The sequence below is a fragment of the Ischnura elegans genome, chromosome 2 (genome assembly GCF_921293095.1).
Source record: "Ischnura elegans chromosome 2, ioIscEleg1.1, whole genome shotgun sequence".
NCBI classification, from domain to species: domain Eukaryota; kingdom Metazoa; phylum Arthropoda; class Insecta; order Odonata; family Coenagrionidae; genus Ischnura; species Ischnura elegans.
The window spans coordinates 112,503,259-112,528,915 of record NC_060247.1 but is presented as its reverse complement, the minus strand read 5'-3'; the positions used below and the strand labels follow the sequence as shown (position 1 = coordinate 112,528,915).

The 25,657-nt window shown below is 39.4% G+C and overlaps 1 protein-coding gene and 1 pseudogene across 1 annotated transcript; both read right to left on the bottom strand.

The window, feature by feature from the left end:
- Window positions 1–322: 322 nt before the first annotated feature.
- Window positions 323–1,728, bottom strand: LOC124154425 (ADP-ribosylation factor-like protein 6-interacting protein 4). The gene has a single exon (XM_046528132.1). It carries the CDS (start codon window positions 1,589–1,591, stop codon window positions 1,154–1,156), a length of 438 nt encoding a protein of 145 aa, XP_046384088.1. The 5' UTR covers window positions 1,592–1,728; the 3' UTR covers window positions 323–1,153.
- A 21,308-nt stretch (window positions 1,729–23,036) lies between these two features.
- On the bottom strand, window positions 23,037–24,040 carry LOC124174121 (annotated as a pseudogene).
- Between the last annotated feature and the right edge of the window lie 1,617 nt (window positions 24,041–25,657).

Here is a 25,657-nt window from a genome sequence, read left to right as displayed (position 1 = left end):
TGCTGCTATAAGTGACTGAGTCAATTGTGACCAAGAATAAACATTTACGTTCCCTTGGCGATGACAATGAATTTCATATAAAAAAAGATAGACAAAGGTTAGTCAGCAACCGGCAGTACTACAATTTCTATGAGAGAAAAATGACATTCTTACGAAGATCATTCTAGAATACCTGCAGCTTGAAATTAATTGATTACCCTATATCCCTCTTCATTTGCTTCAAGGCTTTTCTCGAGAACACTCTTCCGGAGAAAGGAAATTGCTTCAAGGCTATTTGCGATTAGAGTGGGAGTGACATGTCGGATCAATAAAAAGTCATGAGTGCATTTTTGTAATGATTTCCTGTATTTTTTCAAATCAATTGATATGCTTCTCAAGAGAATAATACAAACAACTGTACAAAAGGAATTACTTTTTCTAACAATCAAAATTATTGTATTTTATAGGCAAATTATGGAATATATGATTCATGCGCATGGCGCAAATATCAAAGAAAAATAACTTTTCAAGTATAATTATTCATTTACACAATAAATAATGATTTAGAATTAAGCAATGAACAATTCGATGAACGAGACACAATAGAGCACATACACAGAGTAACATTGGAATGTAGCAAAATTATTATTTCATTGCAACTTCATAGAAGAGGCTTGATATTAACATGCAGTCAACATAAAAAATCACAGTCTAGCATTTTTCTCGTGAGGAAAAATAATTTGTCCATTCAATAATGAACAAAGCATGGATAGTCTTTATGTATTCATCTTCTTGGCCAGCATGCTAGTCATCCACGAAGCAATAAGGAAACGCCGTTGCAAACCGATTCACTTGTTTACAATATATAGTAAAACTATCACAGGCTCATGTCTAACAAATTGTGCAAAAGCACACTTGTAAAACGGGTGTCAAATACCACGTCCAGTCACCACTTTTCAGCAGTCCTCTTTCCATTCCACTTACCAGCAAGATAGCTTGTTCAGTGCTTCGCCTGCAACTGACAGCCCACTTCAAAACTTGACGCACACGTCTAGCAACTCGCGAGGTGCGGGTGAACCGGCCGGCACCATTGGCGACGGCTAGGGCTCCCCGTTTCGTCCTCCACGGCACCCGGGATGGGCAGCGGCTTGCTGGCCGCGGACAGGGGCCGGCCTCAGGATGACCCAGGCCGGGCGTCGACTCCCGACGAGGACGCCGCATCCAGCGCGTCCTTGATCTTGAGCGACCGCTTCAATTTATCCACGAGTCGCGAGTGGAACTTGTTTAGGGAGGACTGGGACCCGGTTCGAGCCCCGCTCGGCGGCACGCCGCAGCTCTTGGGCGGCGAAGAGGTTGACGATGAGGAAGGGGAGGACTTGGATGGCGAGGGCAAGGAGGAGCGGGAATGTCGCAGCGCGATGGGTGCCGAACGGTGCGGTGGCGACCCAGCGAGCAGGAAGTCGGACCCCGGCGACGTGGAAAGCGAGGGCCCTTCGGAACGGCACTCGGACACCTTGCGGCTGCGACCACCAGAACACTCGGAGCTGCGCCGGGAACGGTTCGACCGGTAGATGTCCCAGTCATTCTTCACAACAGGCATCATGAAAGCCATCGTGTTACACACAGATGAACACCGAATTAGAGAGAGCACAACCACGGGAGACAGATAGAGACAGACGTAATCCAGACAACGGTCACACTAGTATCACGCTCCAGCTAAACACTCCCTTGATCTGATCAGCGCTGCGCGGGGGGGCGAGTCTTTATAGCGGCAAGAGGGGAGGGGGGCAGAGCTCGCTGATTGGCCGGCCGCGGAGCGCGCCCTCTGACGTATGCGCCCATTGTCGCTTCCCACTCCCCTCGACCCACTGCGTCCGCAACAATTGACGGCGTGCGCGCGTAGTGCACGAGACGTATATGTCAACAGTGTGTGTCAATTGAATTAATAGCCGCACATCTTCGCCGTTTTCTTCGAGAAGAGCAACCGGTGAAATCCGGCGGGATCCCGCTCTCGGTCGGTGCGCGCCTACCTCTTGGCCTGCTGAGCCGAGACAGATGACGATGGAGGCGCGTGATCTCCGACACGGACCATTGTTGACCGAGTCAATAGAGACGATTAGAAGACTGGTGAGATGCGATCAATTGAAGAGGCGATTGATGACGCGGTCGCGCGGAATCAACTCCGTTCTTTCCTGCACGTTCCGTACCTCGCGTTTGCTCCAGCGCTCTTTTGAGAGTATCACACTCGTCTTTGCTGATTGTTAATAATAAGTAGCCATGTATATCCGCTTATAGATCTTGTGGCGTCCTCGGATCCTCATCTCAAAACAACACATTCATTGCCTAAACATATCACTCGTCTATGTGTCATCCTATCACTTTCCTTCTTCTGTTGTTGCAAAAAAATATAAAAGACACTATATAAAATCGAAATATATGTTAAAAAATAAATAAAAAAGAGAAAAAATAGGAAAATCCTGCCAATAAAATTTAAAATCATGAAGAAAAAAGATATCATCGTGGGTCAGCAAACCTAAGACTTGTTTGATTTAGTTCTGCCCAAAATTCTCCTATCAGTTAATCTTTTCAAACCTAAGTATTTCATTTCTCTCTCGCATCCTTCTTTACATGTTTCAAACATTATTTTCGAGGTCTTCATTTTTTGTTCTTGCATCTTCTTGAAAAGGACTTGATAATAAAAATAAAACTTGCAAAAGGCTTTTACGGCAGAAAATAGAAAAATGTTATTGATCAATTCAAATGTTCTCTTTGTTTTAGGATTAATTGTTGAATGTTCAATCTTAAGGCACTAAGTTTTTTAGTTTCTCCTTCAAATAAAGCACGCATTACGCACGACAATGTTAACAACCGCTATTTTTAATTTATTTTTGTTCGTGGTGGCTTAATAGCAACCGAAACAAATGCACACGCGCCTTCGGCGCATCAGAAAGTCTACTCGTCTCTTTGCCTAGTCATCGGGGCTGTTTTCGTATTCAAGCGGATGAGCAGTAGGGTGGGCCGGAAAACGACTTTTTTTCGTGAAACGGGAAATAGTCGCCAAATGGCCGTAATATTAGGGATCACGTCACAGATACGAGACAAATTACTACGTCGCGTCGGTTTGCTGGAACGGTAGGATTCGCAGCATTGAACAACCCCGGCCTCTCGACCGGCAACCCTTCGCAGGTGCTCACTCCACTCTTGGCGGGAAACTTTGCGATGGTTTAAGGGGCCTCGCTAAGGTTGCCTCGGTTGAGATAGCAGTCACTCACACACGAACACGTACAAACAACACACACTCGTTGGGCTCAACCCCGAAAAAGTGGAACGATTCGTCAAAAACTATCAAAATTCATCAAAAACTACAACGGGCGCGCCCGTATTAGTTTTTGATGCGTTTTATTCGATCCCTCCACTGCATAAACGCTCAACAATCGCCCACCGAATCAAATCCGCTCATCTAGATAGCCCTTATAATACTAGATGAGCAGATTTGATTCGGTGGGCTATTGTTGAGCGTTTATGCATTGGAGGTATCGTATTGTTACTGTAAAATAAAAAGAAATTCGATTTTCCCCTGACAACTTAGCTTCCCGCAACACATTTACCCTATTTTTAAATGTTATTGGCCTCCTAAACAATATTGTGGGCTACATCATCCAAAATAAGTTTCATTGCATCTTTACAATACACAAATTGCAAAAAGTTTCATAAAATTATTATACAGTACTATAATACTACAGTGTTTTTGGCCAGCCTTTTTTGATTTCAGCAGGCTGTGGAGCGTACAGAAAGCGTTATTCAGATTTTAAACGAATTAGGGTGGGAGCCGCTGGAGACTGCGCGCTAGGCTAAGAATGCCTGATAAATTGAGAACAGATATCTTTAAGAGTGACACAGAAAACATCATAATAAAACTCCACCTTCTTTCCAGGAAGAAAGGATAAAATTTAGAGATAAATTTTTCGGAACGGACAGGAATGAAAATACGTTTTTCACCGAAGATTTGGAGACTTTTCATTTATAAATTCATGGCATAATTTCATTAGAAAGGTTCCATTTTATTTGTAAACGGCTAGTGTCCTAACATCCCCCACCACACGCCTTTCGGGGGTCGGCTTGTGAGGTAGTATGTAGATGTAGATGAACACCGTAGTAAATACTGGGACTCGAGTGATGGCACGGGTAACCTGGGCGGAATACTTTTTTCGCGATAGAATTTGCCCTTGACGGGAAAGTAATGTACCTACTCATATCAGAAAGTTGTATCAGATCCTTAATTCTTTCGAAATCGGGTAATATTATCCAATGCTACCCGAATCCTTCAAATTCAAAATTTTGCGAGCATTCAAGCGGCATTAGAACACAACACGCGTAATCCCTGGACCTGAAGCTGGCAATAAAAAAGTTTAGCATTAATGATATAAAATTTAAAATTTATTTAAATAGTTCAATGATTTTGTGCTGCGTGAGAAAAAAAGGGCAACAAAAATAATGTGTAGGCAACCTGCATGACACCAAAATGTCTGGTTGCGTCGGACATCACGTCACACGACAAGGTTGTCTTATATTAAGTAGACACCTTTTCAAATGATATCTTTAAATAAATTTGTCAAAGATCCTTGAGAACGAAATAATTTCCACATTGAAGGCTACACAATGTTCATTCAGTCGATAAGAAGACTGAGGCAAACAGATTAATGCTTTTCTTTTCCGATTAGATGAAGTGATGCTTCGGAAGCGAAGAGTGGACTAAGTCTGAAGGTAAAATATTCTAGGCTCAATATAAGTATTAATTCTTTAAGTTTTTTTTTTAGATTGCCAATTCCTACTCACAGGCTCGGTTAAAAGCCCTGTAGGCTTAACCGAACTATTTTATGCTAAAAAAAACCGTCATAAATAAAGAACGCTGCTGAGTGCATCAAGGTCCCCTGTTTTGGCACTATTATCTGGCAACAAACCCTAGTTCCCGTTTTTTTATCAGCAATTTGGACACATTGGCTCGGTTTAAAACCCGGTGGAGAAGATATTATAACTGAAGATTTCAGATTTAACTGTGATACCTTTCCATTATGGAAAATGAAAGGAAAACCTTTGTCAGTTTCAATTATATATTATTAAAAGTACGTTCCGTGTTTCATAGCATAACGGCGATAACGATAAACCTGATTATGTAACTATGTTTTGACACCCGGATCAAGCTTTTTAAAAATATTAATGAATCTAACAAAGTTTATCCTTTCTTTTTCCACCGAAGAGATATTACCAACAAAAAAGCCAAGGGAATTCATTTAAAGATTTTAAGCTGAAAAAAGTCATAAATAAAGGAGTGTGGGATGCATCAAGGTTCCTTGTTTAGGCACTATTTTCTCGGAACAAATCATAGTTACCGGAAAAATTGGACAAATGAAATTCGAAAGCGGTATACATTATTCAATATATGCTAATTCCATGTGGCTAATGTCAGAAGTTTCTCCTCGAATTTTCTACATTTCGGCGAAACATTTTACAGATCGAGGTGGCAGACAGTGAATATAATTTGCGCCAATTTGGAGTCGCAAGTCTTCGCAGTATTTTACATTCACAATCAATAAGCGTAGAAGAATGTCTTGGTACAAGTCACTCGTCGTCAATATCTACTTTTTCTCTACATTTGTGTGAAAAAATGGATGAAAACAGGCTTCTCCATTTGCTATGTATCACGGTCTAAAATAATTCAATCATTATTGGTCAACAATCCAAAGATAAGTTTGACGCAGCTCTCCACCCATTTCTCCTGTCGGATAATCTTTTCTTATCTTTCACATCCTACTTTATCTGTTCTATATCTTTTATTCGCGGTCTTTCTTTTCCATTCATGCTATCTGTCCGTTCTCGAAGATTGTCTCCACCTGTCCATCATGTCTCAAGATATGCCCGATTAGGTTGTTTCGTCTTCTTATCGAGGTTTTCACGGGGCTTCTCTTATCTCCTACTCTTCTCAGTAATTCCATTTTCCGTAATCGGTCGATCCTCATCGTTCTTCTATAACACCATATTTCGAACGTATCCCATCATTATTGTTTACATACGAGCACAGGGCAGTAGTGGATACAGAAAAAAACTCAAGGGGGAGGGGGGGCGCAAAGGATATCTTGAGCTACGTTTACTTTTATCGTAATAAAAAATTAATCAAGCCACGTTGCGAAGTTGAAGAAAGTTTTATTTAAACTCGTTATCCACATATATAAGACAATATCTTACGATATAAAAAGTTGCAATAGGGTGGTTTCCTATTATTTTTTTATTGCCTAAATCGAAAGAATATTACTCCTGGAGTACGTATTTCACGCATTTAGATTTTTAAATGACGATATCTATTTTTCGCGATTAAATGAAAAGTGAAAAATTTCAAGCGCGCGAAAACGCGACGCGTAAGTAGGAATGATGGGAAAAAGTCCGTGCGACGCATTTCTGGTTCCCCCTCCCGCCTTTTGAGGTGACCTTGATCGAGGCTCTGAGCGCTGATAGGACGCAGGATGCTAGCGGGTAGCTGAGTACCTTGCTGGCTGGTAGCGCTTGGCTTAAAAAAGGTTTATTAATACCTTATCAAACGAAGAAAACTTTCCGACCTTAGCCAGTTTTAATAGGTGATTATTAAGACATGTTTCCCTGAGCTGTGTGCCTCATGCATGCATTGGTAACCTCAGACGATGTATAACTCGTATCCTCTCGTGTAGAAACTAGGTCCCTGTGACGTCACGTGGAGTGGAATCGCATGGGTGCCAATCTGGCTTTTTTCAAATGAGAATAAAATTTGACCCTTGCCATTCGTCTAAACCGGTATTTCAAAAACCAAATAATTTGTATATTATGAATACACTAATGGTGGGTATCGAATCGCAATCAATGCCTTTCTTTTTCTTTGATGAAGGAAACTACCCTATTGTGGCTCTACAATGTTCGGCAATGGGGGCGGCCCCGTAAGGGGGGGAAGCCCCCTGCGCCCTCCATTTGTATCCGCCACTGGCATAGGGAAAAATAAATGCGGCATGTTATGCAAACATTATTTGAGAATGTGTATCCAACATTTCAACATCCTAGCTCACAAAAAAAACGTTCTTGAGGTTTTGTCAGTTTTTTCTATTTCTGCCCACTTTGCACAGGTTCTATCAAAATTGGCCACGGAAGATTTTATTTATAACGGTACGGCAACACGGAGGTGTAGGTATGGAGAAGAATGGAGAGGGTAAAGTGGACGGAGAGGAGGAGAAACGACGAAGTGCTAGAATTGGTGGGTGAGGAGAGTACTTGTGCATGCCTGTCCCCCATCCCTCCTGTGCTTGGTCTTCTCCTTGGTTTTCCAGTAACTTCTGTTTATCTTCACTTCGTCCGTATTTATCAGCCTTCTTCTTTCTCTTCTCTTTCTCCTTCCCAAGTTTCCACGACTGCTGTATTTAATATCCCGCCCTCTCTTAAATTATGCTCGATCCAATTCCCGTATCTGCTTTGTATTGTTTCCATTTTCCGAACTTTAGAAACTTCCGTTTCCTAAGCAGATACAGTCTCTGGAATACTCAGCAGATTAAGTAAGAAGGTTTTCCTCGCTGGAATCATTCAAGGCAAAAGTTACGCACACATGACATAACATACACCTTGCTATCATGAATAATAAGCATATCCGATTCAATAAGTTCATGGCTTCCCAGTACTTTCTGTTTGTCATCACTTCGTCTGTCATTTTCGGGCTTCTTCCTCTTCTCTTTCTATTTCCCATGTTCCCACGACTGCTCTATTCAGAATGCCATTCTCTTATAACATGGCCGATCCGATTCCCCTTTCTCTTTTGTATTGTAATCAATAGTGTACTTTCCTCCTCTACTCTTTTCAGCAATCTCCTCATTTCTCATTTTTATTTACTCATTTCACTCTCTCTCTAGCCTCTACTCTACACCCACATTTCAAGAGCGTTAGTTCTACCCTTGTCTTCTCTACCCAAGGTCCAAGTTTCTCATCCGTACAACCTTACACTCCACAAATAACATTTCACCCGTCTCCCCCCAAGGTTCTTGGACTATGGTGCTGCGTCACACCTATCTCTTCTCATTGAAATAGTCCTTTCTTACAGTTATTCTTGACTTAATCACCTCTTCCCACAGCATGCCTTCTACATTTCGACCGTTCCTTGCCGAAAAGTAATGTCTCAAAACATCATTCCATACTGGCGTATCTTGAATTTATAGTCCGGGAAATCGAATCTTTCAAATTTGAGCCATATATAATCGTATCTGAAATTTCGTCCATAAAATCGTATGCCAGAATACCAGTCAACAATGGACGAAATTTCAGATATGGTTCAAATTTTACTGATATTATTTTCTGTCCTAAAACTTCAAGATAAGTCTGAATGGAATGTTTTATGAGATATTAATTTACGGCCAGGAGTAGTCAATATATCTATGTCTTCTAACCTGCCCTATTCTTCCCCCATTTGATCATTAACATTCACATATCCGCCATCGATCACTCTCACAACTTACGTTTTATAAAGAGATTCAGTCTCTTGAATAATCAAAAGATTAAATATGAAAGTATTCCTCGCTGGAATCTTTCAAGATGAAGGTTACAAACGCATAGCATAACATACACCTTGATATCATAAATAATAAATGTATACACACAAATGAAGAAGAAGTGATAAAAATGTTGACATACCTTATTTGCACAAATTTGTTTACCGATTGTAACTAAGCTAGTACAGTATCATAGTTACCAATAGTTACAATCAATTTAGTTATATTAAATAATAAAAAATTCTTATATTGCCAGTGTTTGATCTTTTATTGCAGTTATTTTTGTTTTTAGAGATATGATCATTTCTTTAAATGTTTTTTATAAAAAAAATCTTGACTCGATTGTAAGAGAACAAGATTTCCCATCACAAATCGTCCACAAACAATAGAAGTGCACTTTTTGCCCTTGCAGAGCATAGTTTAAATATTAGTCATACCTTTGACTTCGATTGTACTGAAATTTTTGGTTATGAAAATAAATTTAAAAAAAGATTATTTAAAGAAACGTTGGCAAAACATTTTGCACATCATTCTCAGACGCATACTCCGAGACGTTATTCATAATTAAAAAAGGATGTGCGAATACGAAGTTCCCTTACCTACGAATAAAAAATATCTATCTAAATTTATCCTTTCTTTTGGACCTGGAAATATAGTATGGTTAAAATATGGCGTTCTCCATGTCGCTCTTAAAGATATCTATTCTTAATTGATCAAGAAATCTAAACCTAGCATACAGCCGTCGTGTCTCCAACGGCTCCCAGCCTAATTCGTTTCATCGATGCAACACTTTCTGTTCGCACACAGTAGCTTTTGACGAATCGCGCAGATTTCCATTGTATTTTATTCAGTTCACGAATTAAGGCTTTCTCCACCGGATCCCATAAGATCGCTGCTTATTAAAGGTGCGGTTGGTCGAGTGCGAAACAGTATTTCTCTTTTACTTTTTCATCCTAAAATCCTCCTACACAATACGCTTGACAAATACTAGTTTCTTCAGAGATCTAACACAAGTATTTCTTGTTTGTTCCTCACGATAGGTTCGAAGTTCTCGTTACTCCCGGATACTTCACTTTATCTATCGCTTTTATGTTGACACCATGCACAACATATATGAATGGGGTTACGAGCGAAGAGATACAACGAGCGAATAGACTGCGCTGAACAGCTTTTTAATGATCAAGGCTGGGAGCCGCTTCAGGCTCGGAGTCCACGTGCTCAGCTCATATTGCTTGAGCATTACAGAAAAGACATCTTTCAGATCGATTCGGAGAACCGTACTATATTTCCAAGTCCGACGGAACCCATAAAATAACAGGAATATATTGCCGAACGGATAGGTGCAGGAATTCGTATTTCTCCCGAAAATTAAAAGGATGTGATTTATTTATTTATTATTTTTAATGTTCGCCCAACATGTACATAATTATAGAGCGAACAATACATGATTATAACTACAAAAGATAGAAAATAAATTGGTCACAGCCACAAAAAAGTAACAATCATGATAACAAATGGTAAAAATATTAACTAAATACTATCACAGTCGCGAAACATATTCTTAACATCTTTTAAAAAGCAGTTTTTCTTTTGATACAGGTCTAAATCATTGAAGTTTTTGTTATATAGTACACAGATCCTTCGTATTGGCGTATTGGAACAATAATTTGTTTTAACCTTAGATATGTAAAATGTTCTTTTGAACCGGCTATTAACATTTGGTACTATTATTTTTATTTCCTTAAGCAATTCATAACATAGGCCCTTATTAATGACATCATGCAGAAATAGCAGATCGTTTATGGTTCTTCTATTTTGCAGGGTATGGAGACCATTCGTGATGACTGTTAAGTCGAAATCAGGCCGTAAAATCTCTCGCGGAAAATGAAACGATAATTTTTCTGCTATGATATCTGATGACATCTCTCGAAACAGACGGAAAAACTATCGTGTGACTTTGGCTTAATTGAACGCCAAATTTGCATGCTTTGAATCTTTGGCTTAAGCTAGAGGAACTGCAGATTAGCCGGTGGAAAAGTCAGTGGTTTTTAAATCACAAATGCATTGGGTTGTAACGGATTGTATGCAAACTAATGTACACCAATAAAAAAAACTATTTTCTTCGAAAAGATTGCAGGTTAACTGGAGGTGTCTGAACCTCCCACCACACGTGAATTGAGGTGACTTGCGCGTTAGTATGTAGTTGTAGATGAACTTTTTCGAGTTGACGTTAGCATTAACAATTCCTACTGACAAATAAAAAACACAATTAATTCGTTCAATATGGGAGGAAACAAGTGACAAGGGCAGTATTACTTAGAGATTCTTTAAAATAAATTAAAGAACTGATTATCTGGGAAAATGTAACATTATCACTGGCAAACGTTCGTATGGGGTGTATTCTGCGCCGGATATCACTTTCTCGCTGCGTATTCAAGAAGCGACCTGGCGAGCGCGAATTAGCACCTATATTCCACTATTTCATCAGAAAATCTTCCCTCAACACGCTCGACGAATTGTCAGCTTCTCCGCAGTACTTTACCGATAGGATTTAGCGCAACAAATTATGAGGAATGACATAGCATAGAGTAAGTACTTATACACTTACTCTATGCTAGAAGTCTTGGATTTACACTGCACAATACATAGCTACTATATAATAAATACACAATGAATAGTTTATCCATTTTGTCACTAGGCGAAGTACAAAATCAGTTTCCAAGGTGCAGGGATGCCCACCGCACCCCCAATGATGTTACATGCCCCCCCCCTAAAAAGTACGGTATGTATTCTAAAAATCCATTCCTCGAATATTTATATATTTTTCCCCAAAATTTTTTCACTGTCGCAACTTGCGTCGTAGGGCGGACGGACGGCTATGCCATTGTCATGAACGCAGTTGAATATCGATTAGGTACACGCGAAGGAAAAATTTGCAGAAGACGTTTTCAATTCCGAGCTGGTAATAATTATTTTGCTTGAAGAACCTCCATGCATCCAAATTTCAATCTGTTTCAATCCAATTCATTTTTAATTTGATAAACACTGGCTTTTCCGCAGACCCATCTGTAATTCTTCCATCTTAAGCCAATCGCTACCCAGTTTACATTGAAATGCGCATTCAAAGTTTTTGTTTGTGATACCAACCTTTTAATTTACTGTCCCGCGAATGATTGCACCGGTCCGCCCAAACACTGCGATAAAAAGTATTCCTTAAAATCGTAAAAAGGTTGTGTCTGTGATCTCTTCATCGATTAATAAAAGTGTTCAAAAAATTATAATTATTGCGATGCTGGAAAACAAAAGGATCACAATACTTAAAGCATTTAAACCTATTAGATCGAGAACACCATACGTGACTTTGACAAAAAAATGTTCAGTTTTGAAACACTTTCGTTGCTCAATAAATCTTTGTCCTCCTTTGAACAGCATTTCAAACAATCCCTTTCACTTCAACACTTCTGCGCATCCGACTACCATTGGCAATCGCAAACGGAATAAAAATAATGCTCTCAAAAGCCACTTTTCCAGTCCTCAGAAACACATGCAAATGACTTGGATTATCACTTCGATCGATATCTCTCGATCGGAAGTAAAAATCGACATCACTCGATCGATAGCAATCCAGTGACGTCATGCAGTGCTGTAGTTGGGAAAAACTTTTGGCGGTACCCACCAAAATTTGCCAGCAGCTGAGCATGTACAATGTACACATTGTACATCCAGCCGCGATTGAAATGTCAAACTCCAACTCTTATATTAGTTCCAAGTTGTGCCACGAGATAACTCTGAACAAGTAAATAATCATTTCCGATTTTTCTGTCTGAAATCCATTGAAAAATTTACAGTAGGGCAATTTTTTACAGATTTAAAAAGGCAGTTTAACCGGTACGCCTCTTACGAGTTTTGATTTTAGGGGGTACGCCGTACTGGCCCAACTACAGCTCTGACGTCGTGGAAAAATTAGCAGTGCAGGAACGCACTTTCCTTGACATTTTTTTAGAAATTAGTGAAATGTTACTCCGAGTGTTTTTTAATTACGAGTTATTGTTTACATTTTATTGCAAAATAATTATATTAGTTACGAATGCTTGTATTAAAAATTTGAGGCAACAAAATTGATAAAAGTGTTATTTAACTATTACGCCTTTTGTTAAACAGTGCCGGATCGGCGTTCGGGCGCGTTCCGGCACCATGACACCACTGCAGCAATCGTTCCAATGATGGCGGAAAAAATGACTGTTTCGCGTTATCATTTTCCGCGATGGCTCAAGGGATGGAAATCCCATCCCTTTTATCATCACTCGGAACGCCCCTTTGTCCTTCACTGAAACCATCGCTGGCAACGGCTTTCAGCCATTCAGAACCCATGACCACTAAAAGCGATTCTAACGCGAAGTTTGGTTATTAATTGGATAACAATTACAAATACGGAAAGCAACGGAGAAAGCAAAGCGATGGAAAAAGGGATGGCGGAATGACCGTGTGATTCAGAAAATGATGAGTCGAGCGATCTCTTTCTTGGCCCCCGAAAAGCTATCGCTGGAGGTATCACTCTGAGGGACGGGAAAAGTGATCGTGTGATTCAGGCTTTTGGAAACGGATTTTCTTTTGGGAGAAAATTTCGAATCATACGGCGAAAAGGGAATAAATTGGGGGTGGGCCACTAAGTTTTTACTAAAAAGTCTTTGCCCAGCTTGGGATGAGCCAAGAGCCCGACGAGACTCGACGATCGGGCAAGGAAGGTTGGGGGGCTACAGCTCCCACCGAAATTTTTTTGCATATGCCTTCTTCCCGTGATATATTCGCTTAGAAGACGACTGGCCCAGGGGTACCTCTCCTCTGACCAAGAACCTTACGACCTTGTTTTAACCACTGAGCGAATAATGCGAGTTATCAAATTTCGGAATTTTCTGGCTGGGAATGAAAGAAGAACATCTATTATTCGAATACAGGAGTATTTTTTATTCGTGCCTTGCGAAAATATTCATTTTTCAAAGTATGATAGTATTAGCGAATGCCACCAGGCAGTGGCGTAGCCAAGGGGGAGGTATCTCTGAAAACTGTCCTGTCCACACAAAATGTCCCTGTGGTGGACATTGCAATCAGTATGAGTGTGGGCGTTCGTGAGAGTACGAAATATATGTGAGATGATATGAAACGGGTGTTAGGACAGAAAAAAACAGCACAAAATGGTCAAAATAACCTATTTAATTTTTTTCGCGATGTTCCACCACCTAAATTATTTTTCCAATGCACTAGCCGAAATATATTCAAAAACCCCCGGAAAACAGTTTTTCTTTGTGGCCCTCTCGAAAATATTTTATAAAAACACGTGTTAGAAATTTTCAAATCGACGCTATTTCTCCTTTCATCGCTGGAATTCTTGAAAACAAGTGGACATCTGCTCTATTAAAAAAGCTTTCAAATGCCGAAAACAGCATCGAAAAATATGTTTTCTAGTCCGAGATATCTAAAAAACAGTGAAAATCGTATTTTCGAGTTTAGCCGGCCCTAATGGGCCTCTTGCGGGCTGGAAGTGTGAGGTTAGTCCTATTTGATCCCAAATTGTATGCCCTGAGTACAGGAAAAATCCCGGAGGAGGGACTTTTCACCCTCTTAATCAGCTATGCCCTTTCTTAAAATGTTGGTTTCATTCAACTTTTCCACTCTAAAATGTTACAACTAAAACGACCATGGCTTCCTCCCCCTGGTTTTGATCCTGGTTATGCCCTTGTGCTCAAGTGAGGGTAGGAACGACAAAGCGAGGTTGGGCAAGCATTGGTATGAGTGTGACATAGAGGTGTCCACTATTGCTTAAGGTATTTAACATGTATGTATTCAGAGGAAATATTAAGGGAGGCACGGTTTAAGATAGAGGCAGGAGTTAAAGTTGAAGGGTTGATGTTTTAATCGCTGAGGTTCAATTGATGTCCGCACAATTATTGCTCAGTTGGTTACAGGCACTGGTTGATGCTTTAGCTAAATGGTGGCAGGAATATGACATGAAGAAAAATCACATAAAGACCAAAGGTATGCGGTTTTGTAAAACATTGCAAGGAAGGAATGTATGGTTTAAGATAAATGTAGGTGGTTGCAAACTTGAGCAAATAGCAGTGGCCTACACAGGAATTTTTTTTATAGGGGGGGGGGGCCGAAACCGGGGGACGCTGGGAAATTTTTTAAAAACAGGGTACTAACATAAGTAGAGGATTTAAACTAATTTTAAAACTTTTCAAAATCGAAAAAAACTTCATTTTAAAAGAAATATTTTGTAATTTCATGATACATATTTCAATATTTTGTTTCCTTTTGTGATGCAAAGCAAGTGTGATTTATATTTTGGGGGGTCTGAACCCTCCGGGCCCCCCTCGCTATGCCACTAGCATATAGATTAGTTCAAGGATTTGGGCAGCACATTAGAGGGGAACAAACATAGCAGTCTGGACATCAGATGAGAATTGTGCCTGCAAAGAAGGCATTCATGAGCAGGAAAGAGCTGATGAGAGGATCATTTTAGAAGAATTAAAAGAAAAGACTGGTAAACAGTATCATCTGGAGTGTAGCACTTTATGGTACGGAGAAGTGGACATTGAGGATAGAAGACGAGATGAGGCTAAAAGCATTCGAGATGAGGGTGTGGAAGAGAATGGAGAAGGTGAAGTGGATGGAGAGGAAGAGTGCTGAGTATGGTGGGCGAGAAGAAAAAGTTCCTGGTTGAGATATGGTGGAGAGAGAGAGAGTTTATTTATTTTTTATTTCATTTGTTTAACACATTCAATGCGGATGATATTTTCGCCGTAACCTCCAATGACGGATGGGTGATTTTCCTTCTTAGCGGTGGTGTTGGAAGTAATACGACAGAATTTGCAATTTTTTTTGTTTCTATTTCATGCAATTTGAAAAAAACGTTAATGACATACATGTATGCCACCCGTCACCAGTAATTGACAATTCACGCAACCTGCATTACACACATGCAATTTTTACTTTTATGAAGGAGGAAACTTTTAATATTTCCGTTGATAATACTTCTTCTACCGTTGATGCCTTAGGTTAATGACGAACATATCTTGGAATTAGTCTTTATGAGTAATTTTTTTGTTTCAAAGGCCGTAGATTTAAATTTTTCAAGTCGCAGAAGTAGAACACACAATGAACGGCAAGAAAAATATAAATTTTTGGAATACACATTTTTTTTAATCAAAGCAAATCTATGTTACCTCAGGGTTATTGCAAAATTGAAACATTTCAATAAAAATTCTTACAAATTTTTATGATATATTTGAAAGCAAGGCCTCAGACAGAGCCCTGGTTGACCTTCACATTCTGGGCAAATCGTAGTCACTGTCCTACGGATGCCTTCACGGTTAGCGGAGAAATAAAGAGCCTGCATCATTCCTAAAAACCTATCACAGCACATTTTATCCCCGAATATCTGTACTCGCACTAACTCTGACCTCCTCCAATCGTTATAAATCGTGTTAACCCTAATTGCGCCTATGTGGAGAAGAAGGCTAGCCAAGTTTCCAGTTCTCCCTGCCGAACGGCTTCCAACCCATTATGCCCTCAGTGAAGGCCCTTGGTGAAGGATTTCGGAGAAAAATGCTTTTTGCATTTTTCTCCGTCTACGAGAGGATTATTTCAAAGAAAATATCATTTGCAAGTTGAAATAATCCATGGGAGTGCCGCTGGTAGGGAGGGACTCCAACCTTGAGCCTTAAAAATTATCCAGGAAAATAGTACAATTTGTGTAATGGAGTGTAGCATATGTGATTAATATGTTAGTTTTTATGAAAAGTAAGGCTGTATCTGTACCTAACACCAGACCGTATTAATGACCTACAAAATGAAAACACCATAATGAACAGAGGACAAGTAATTGATATGGAGCAATGACTGAGAAAATATGCCATAAAATTAGGAAAAAAAACCAAAATATGTAAAAAAAACGTAATTTGCAATAATGATTTAAAAAATTATTAATAAAGTATAAAATAGACCTTATGGACCGCATGGAAACATTTTGGAATAAAATAGTGAGTTTGGCGACGGGAATACATGTTATTAACAAAAACTAAGTCTGATCACAATTCTTGTGGTTGCACATAAGATATTATTAAATTAAAAAATAAGATAAAAATACTATTTCAAGGGAATAAATAATGGTTAAATGCCGTAATGCTTAAAATGCCTCTGAGTTTATCTATTCATTTCCGCAATTTCATTTACAAAGCTAAGGAAACAAATACATGAGTAAAAAAAATACAAACCAATACTGTACATAATGTAATGCAGTGTTGCATACGCGATGAATATGTTATTTTTTATGAAAAGGAAGAAAATCTGCAATTAACCCCAAGACATATGAATAACTCAGAAAATGAGATAAAATCCAAATGAATAGAGGATTGGTAATTGACCTAGAGAAACGAATGAGAATATGTACCGTAAAAGTAGGAAAAAGACCCAAAAAAATCACCCAGGATAAGTGTAATTTGCAATAATAAAAGAAGTTCCTAGAGAAAGAAATTCAAATGTAACATAATTAACTGAAGCACCGCACTAAGATCATTTTTTTATAACGTAGTGATTATGAAACGGGGATAAATATCTTTAATGAAAAAGTTAGCCTAATCTTAATTTTAGTGATAGCACATAAAATATAAATAAATTAAAAAAGAAGGTAAAAAAAACAAATTTAAAAAAATAATCCATTTGTAAGACATGATGGGATATTTACGATAAGAATAATGGAAAAGAGGTGAAGGAAATGAAAAGAAAAATCCCAACCTGCCAAGTTGTTCCAAAAATAGTACTTAAGTAAACAAAAAAACACTAAAAATGAAGGAACACGTAGAACTAGAAACGGACACTTCCGCAATGGTGTAAGGTCACTCCCAAACTGCAGGAGGGTGAAAAAGTAACGCTAGGCATGCTCGGAGCACCCCATTGACCAGCGGAAAAATGAACTACCGAAGACATACATTTATGTCTTCCGCCTGAGTGGAAAAGCCTTCATGGCATATATATATATGTGTCATCCGCACTGAAAGTGTTAAATAGTGATGCCAATTTGCAGGGAAATTTTAATACATAATGGATTAGATAAAACACAATAATAATAATAAAAACTATCAAAGCATTAACCTGTAGAGAAAGGAAAACATTCGATTAGAAGACAGATGGGACCATAAGCTCTATGGATGGGACAAAGTTTGTACGATGAAATTCTTACATGACAAGTAAAAAGGATTGATGGAAGGAGGGAGTGAATTTAGAAGGGAGGAAGTTGATATAAAGGTGAGCACACAAGTAACAGTGTCCTGCGATACTTGGTGGAAATGTGAATTAAGTTACTCTCTATAGTGTCATTATCAGGACCTTGATAATGACACTCTGTGTCGAAACATGTGGATGTGTATGGGTCGGTGTTCATTTAAATAAAACAATGTGGAAGTTTACCATTCGTTCTTTATTCTCATAAAGGTGAGCTCTTGGTCAGGGATATCCTGGGTAATAGACAGATGGAGTAGGGAGAGAGACGGAGAGAGTTTGGATGGAGTGAGAACTGTGTGGGGGTAGGATGATAAAAACCATGCCGGAAGAACAAATGATCTCAGGGTTTCCCAGCTAATTAATAGTAGAAAGACTTCTGGGACTTCCCACTGGGTACATAGGTTTTTCCATTGGTCCATTGGCGCCGATGTTTTGAGGCCCTTGCCCATAAAATATGGGTGCCCATTAAAACATGGACCTATAGGGACCTACTATAGTGGGAAACCGCAGAACTCTTCCTATGACTGTTGGAGGGAAGAATGCAATGTAGGCAAGGTAAGGAGAGGCAGAGAATAGGAGTTAAAGATGAAAGAATGGGAGTAGGCTTTCTTATGAATTTACCCTTTTAGTGTGGTGGGCCGATATGTTGGCTTTTGCCACTTGGAGGAAAAGTGTGGCGAGCCGATATATCGACTCTTACGTTGTACATTATTTAATTTGGAATAACTTAATATGTTGTGACTCTTAAAGACAGTTGAAAGATTCTTTTGTTTAATTAGCTGAATTATATTGGCAATGAGGTTTTAGCTGATCCCTTTTTATGTGTATTTTTGATCAGTGCTAATTTTTGCTTTGTTTGGAATGCTGTCTTCTTTGTAAATAGTTTCTACTATTATTATTCATGACGTGCCTTATATTGTGTACAAACCTTGTAACTCAATCGCTGGGCAAATAAATATATTATTATTATTATTATTATTACTTTGATGTAGGTATTTTATTTCAGTAAGCTTAAAAATATTTTGTCAATATTAACTAGTTTAACCTCAATGATAAAAAAAAACTGCTTATGGATATGTAATAAAATAGCTTTGCATTGCTTTTTTTTCTAGTCACTACATTTTATGAAAATACCCTCCACATTTGTCGCCAGTACCCCAGAAGGAAGGACAGCAGTAAGAGGGTCAATGAGGGATGTCCACGATGGGATGAGAGACAGCTGGGTTCATCTGCAAATGCTCATGCAAACCAACCGTCACCACTAGAATGCTTTAATGAAAAAAAAATCTATGCATTACTTCCTTCTTATTTATTTATTTCCATACCACCGAAAACAGATCTGTGCGACCTTTTACATTGGGGTTATTAACATGTTAGCAATTTAACGTAAACAAACAACAATGTCCTGGAGGGGGGTAATTTACCCAGGTGGGATTTGAACCTGCAACCTTCTGTTCTGCAGGCAAGGACCTTACCCAGCCACCAGCGAGGCCAGCAACATTCTTACATTCAATAGGGTAGTTTCCTTCATCAAAGAAAATGAAATGCATTGATTGCTATTCATTACCCACGTATAGGGTGTTCATAATATACAAATTATTTGGTTTTAGAAATCCCAGTTTAAACGAATGGCAATGGTCAATTTTAACCTCATTTGAAAAAGGCCAGATTGGCACCGTGACGTCACCGGGACTTAGTTTCTACACGAGAGGATAGGAGCTTTACATGGTCTGAGATTACCAATGCATGCATGATTCACAGAGCTCAGGGAATCATCTCTTAATAATCACACATTAAACTTGTCTGATGTCGGAAAGTTTAATTCGTTTGATAAGGTAGTAATTATCCATATTTAAGCCAAGCGCTACCTGCTAGTAGGGTACACTGCTACCTGCTAGCAGCCTGCGTCGTATCAGCGCTCAAGCCTCGCCTCAAGGTCACCTCACAGGGTGGCAGCGGGAACCAGAAATATGCCACACATACTTTTCCCATCATTCCCACATAGCTGTCGCATATTCACACGCTTGAAAATTTTCACTTTTCATTTAATCGCGAAAAATAGATATCGCCATTCGAAAATCTAAGAGCGTGAAATGCGTACTCCAGGAGCAATAATCTTTCGATTTAGGTCCCAAATGTCCCATTGTATTTTTATTCTTCCTAAACCAACTTGAATTCCACTGCAAGATAGTTTCCATGGTAGATAATGTACGTAATTTATTCCAAGCTGTAAAGTTTTTAGATGGCAGTCATTTTCTTCAGTTTCTAGTTATAGCATTTTATGAGTAGAGAGTTACCCATGTAGAAATGATGGAAAAGCTAGGATCCTTTTTGGCTGTGCCAGTGTATGTTAATGTGGCGGAGCTTTTAGTTTTAAGCACCACCAAGAAGGACAGCCACCTAACTGAGGTCATTGCCCAGGCTCTGAGGTCCCTGCTGATGCCACCAGGGTACAAGCAGAGGCTATTGACCCCAATTAAGCGGCTGCCCCAAGTAACTGGATCTTGAAGAACAGAACCAAATAGAAGAATATCCTAAAGTGTCCTAAACTTAGTTGGGACAGCATGCTGCTTTATTGGGCCATGTGTCAGCGACATAGACTTTTAACGAGTGATGAAATTAAAGAGTTAGAATACGGGTTTTTAACATTTCCCTCCTTCAATTTAGTCTTATTGCTATACTGGACAAAATTAAAGATTATCCCCAATCCAGTCATTGCCGTTTTGCTGATATAACTGGAGTGCTGAAATCTATGAGAGCTCATCTATTGCAGCAACAGGATAAACTGATAGAAGATTGGAGCCACATTGGAAAGTAAGAACCATCTCTGAAACGCAAATGTCAAGGTGAGGATCCAGATGTCGAGGACGCTTTAAGTCAAAGGTTTTCCATTTTGAGCAGATGAAGGGTATGCGCCAGCAGTCCAATGTTAATAAAGAAGTCGGAGGAACTAGCTTTGAAACTCAGTCATGACCATTTTATGGCTACAGATGGTTAGCTGTTTTCAATGGAAGACCAGAAACAAAACAAAATTCAAGAGAGCTCATGGAGATAAAAAATAGTGCTGATGTTGTGAGTCCAAGGAGTTGAAATTGAACAAACTGCCTAGGTAACACCAGAATTTTTTCTCATGGCAATTCTTGTATATTTCACCGCCGTTCATGCGGCAGGGTTTGAAATATTTCACATACCGCTTTGCGCGGCTTTAGCGCAGGTTTGAGGCTCTCAACCGGTTGTGGCTTCTTGGAAGTCCTTTCTCCCTCGCGTTGCCATCCTTGATGGACCGCGAGGGCCTAACACCTAGTAGATCTCTCAGAATTTATCTTTACTCAAAACTTCTCAATTTTTAATAACTGTCTCAACAGCAAATTCAAGAGTATGCTACGGGAAGTCGAATCAGTCTTTCCTTTGCCAACCAATTTCTTGGCCTCCTTGTCAAACCCACCCACTGGGTCAGATATGTTAATTAATGTTACCTTCCTCCTCTGTCCACATAATATGGATTCCGTCATCTCCTCCCTCCTCTTCCACCAACTTCACTTCCTATTCATCTTCCAAGAACATCAGATTTCTTGATGTATGTATCCCCCTTTTTAATAAGAAGCAAAAAATATATCACTATGCATAAAAAGCATCAATAAATGGCAATATCTAAATTTTGACAGCTGCCATCACTTGCATACATCATATTCCCTCCCATACTCTCTTGGTCTAGGAATATACATTAATCCAGACCATAGGCGGATTTAGGGGGGGCACAGGGGCACGTACGCCCCCCCCCAGACAATTCAAATGTAGACAAGATTTTTGATACAGTTATCATTACGTTCATTTAGTTTTTTGTATTATGGAGCCTCAATTATTTAATTCCATATTAATAACTTTCATATTAAAATAAATAGAATATTTTGTGTAGTAATTGTTGTACCTTTTTTCAATCGCAAATATGAGAAGACTTTTCCTATCAGACCCTTGGGCCCCCCAGAAAAAATCCTGGATCCGCCCTTGATGTTGGTTTTAACCCTCTGTCGGGCGCACCTCAAAACGACACAAGATCAGGCACACTCGGCCTAAGAAGCCACTCACGTATTTTCTACATCCTCCCCTCCCCTAATCAGTTTATTTTATAACACTAGCAGGACCACTTGGGTTAGGGTCTTAGGAGAAAAAATATACCAAATTTTTCGAAAAAGAACGAGTTTAATTACTAAAATGTAGGTTAAACTGAAACATCCAAAATCACTAATTTGACACAACTTGAAATAGAAAAATGAACAAACAAAGTATACAAGAGGTGAAAAAACTGGAAACAAAAGTAACATACAGCTTATCTAGATGTGGAAGATAGTCATGGTTGCAGTCTGGCACTTAGTCTTTCAAAATGCAACTGAATAATAAAACTGACAAAGCGGTTTTATGTGGCTTATACACATTGGCTCATGACAATGTTGACATTCGTAATTTGTCATTCTCCTAAATCCTGTCTCAGCCATGCTCGTCCCACACTTGCACCTTTTGGGAGGTGGGGAAGGAGACTTTTTATGTTCACTTGGGGGCAAAAACCTTTTCAAGCGGCCCTGCAGCTGAGTCGGCATCCCACTTGTATTCAGACTTCGCCTTGCTAGTTGTCCAATAACAAGTTGATAAGACAAAGTTTTTAGAAAAATTCTTCTTTTTAGTGGTTCCAGGCCATTTGCAATTGAAATCACTTGGGAATTTATTCCGGCAATGTTGAGACAGGCAAAAAAAATGACCATTGGCCAGCGTCTTATGTTTCGGCTCACACTGAATGTAGAGCACATTTGATCAGCAGTATCAACTCCACCTTAACTCATATTGTAAAAAGTAATTTCTTCTGGCTTCTGCAGCTCTCCAGTAGTTTCATCAATGGTATCAGTGTCACAGAGTGTTGACACGAGAATCACATTTTTACCTTTTTTGGTACATATGAAACCAAAGTGTTGTTATTGTTAAATACAAAGAAACTGCTGTACTGAACCCTTCCTCTGGTATTGACGAAACTGGCTGTGGTAACTATCTTTTATTTTTCCCAATTGTCCCAACGTATGACAATTTCTTTTTCTTCAAATTATTGATAAGATCTATGTCCATAAACCAATTATCAGCGGTTATGTTACGCCCTGTCTCAAAAAGAGGCTCAGCAAGTCGTTTCACTACCTCACTTGGTTTGTTGCTGACCAAAAATGGCCTTTCTGGCTGCTTTCCTGTGTAAATTTCAATGTTATATGTGTATATCATTTTAGCATCCACAAGGGCAAATAACTTAATACCATACTTGGAGGGCTTTGAGGGTATATATTGTCTGAATGCGCACCTCCCACGGAATCCTGGTAACATCTCGTCAACTGTAACATTTTCTCCTGGAATGTAGTTCTTTCAACAGTTGTGAACAAAACGATTAAACAACTCATGGATTGGGCAAAGTCGATTATGTACTTTCCGTTGTCCGTTTCCGTCCGATCGTCAAGACGGATACAGCGTATGTGGAACTTGAACAGTTTTATGCTCATTACCAGTCCAAATTTTTCAACCCCATCTCCTTCTATTCCCCACAGCTCCTCCAGACTCTGCCGATTACCTCTATAAGCGCCAGCCATGTACAGCAAACCAATGAATGCCTTGATTTCAATGACCTCTGTTCCTTTTGCATCCCTTTCTCTGGAAAATTTGGCTTTCACTGAGTCTATGTACTTATTAGTGCTTTCGACAATCAATTCCAGCATTTCTGAATTAAATAAACATTCCCAACATTGCAATATGGTTTTTGCATTTTTAGCTTCTCCTCTAATGCCAGGAAGGTGGGTAATAATGTTATGATGCTGTATCCGATGAGCAGCAGCCGGAGATGGCTTCCTGGTCCACTTTGTCTGTTTATCTCTTCCAATAAAATAACCTGTATGGATGTCCTCTTCCTCTTCTTCATCCACAGTCGTTCCTTCTTCCTGTTCAGTTGCTGAGTCATCTTTACGTTGCTCTACCTCGTCCTGGGAATCAAGGTCGCTTTCTTTGCCCAAATCCTCAACCAAAGCCGGATCTTCGTTCATCATCGAGAAGGGTGCGTCTTATTTCTGAAGTATCATTTTGGTTGGAGAGATCGAACAATACCTTATCCATTTCAACAGCAAATCTGGAATCAAAGACAGGAAAGAGGAAATTACTTATTGACATAACATAACCGGGTGCAGTCGGCCTGAGAGGCCAGGATCGGAATAGTATTTGTATATTAAGGAGATGCATATTTCTATAACAAAGAAGACTTATTCTTAGTAAACTGAACGATTCCAATAAAAATATCTTTGAAAAACTCACCTTCAAAATTATGATGCAATCGGGTGCACTCGGCCTCTCGAGCCAGGAGGGGTCTGGGCCAGCCAGATGAGGGTTGATGACAGACTGAACTGAGGCATGCTGACCATCGCCAAGATTGAGGAAACTATCGTTATGGGTGCTATATGTTATATAGTTATCATTATCGTTAGATCAGATGGCAGGGGTAAGAGTGACATTCAAAAAAGTGTTTTGCTGGCCTCTCAGGCCAGCTGCTCCCGACAGATGGTTAATCCCAAATATGAGAGAACCTTTCAGATCCCCACAAAAAATCCTGGAACCGCCCTTGATCCAGACTCTCTAAATAATTTTCTATTAAATTTTCACCTTTCCCTCCAGTGAAGGAGCTATCCCAAACCCCTCCTTCAATGAAAGAAATACCATAGCAAAATCTCGACCAATTAAAAAATACCATATGTTTCAAAACAGCAAAGTAGAAAAAAATTTCACTTAACCCTTCAACTGTAGTATCTAGAACTCAAGTCTTCAACTCTCTGCTAGAAAATCTATCAAAGAGGCCAGAATCTTTTTTCTGCCAGGAGGAAGGCAAAAAGATCCTTACTTCTAGGGTCTTTTACTTGCTTTCTCTCTATCCCTTCTTCCAAGGGGGGGAACCTCACCCACTAAGGGACATGTTAGTGGCATTTAGGATAATTTGGAAAAATTATTCCATTGGCTCAAATCTACAAAACAAAACGATGCGAAGTTTGCTTGTAATATTCTGTTTAATTTGATACCAACCACCAACAAAGTTGGTCTCTATTCACCCACTCTGGTTCTTTACTTATACCTGCTAGCCCTTCTCATTCTGCCCTCATACCTGCCAGCCTTTTCAGAATGAAATATCTTCTCTTTCACATCCCTAGTAATCCTCTCTATGTACTTCATGAGGGGTCGTCCCTTGCCTTTCTTCCTGTCCACCTGTTTTTATACAGTTGTTTTCATCAGGCCATCATGCCACATAATGTGGCCAACTAAGTCTTCTACTTTTCCTCCTCTCTTCCTCCAAGGTTTTTAGAAGACTTCTATTATTTTCACCTCTTCTCCCATTCTTCTCAGCTTATCTTCATCACTTAATCGAAGGATCCATTTTACCTTCATCATTATTCGGTGCTTTCAAATGCTTCCACTCTTGACTTCTCTGCTGCTATCAATGTCCAATAGAAATATTCAAAGATTTTTGTATGATGTATGATCTTAGGTTTTCCTGGCGTATCAGTGGCAGAAAAGTTTCTTGGGTTTTCCACCGGTTGATGTCATCCATGTCTCCCGACGTTTCGATCCGCGACTTGCTCAACGTCAAATTACGTCGCGATCATCATGGAAAACCCGAGAAACTTTTTTGCATTTTTGTATGATCATTTTTTTCATTTTAAAGGGGCACTACCATTTAAATATGATGCGCTATATTTTTGAGCATATATATTTTTAGATTTAATGGCCTGTTTCGTATTGGCGCATGTGTGTTTCAAATATCAGGACAAATAAATACATTATTC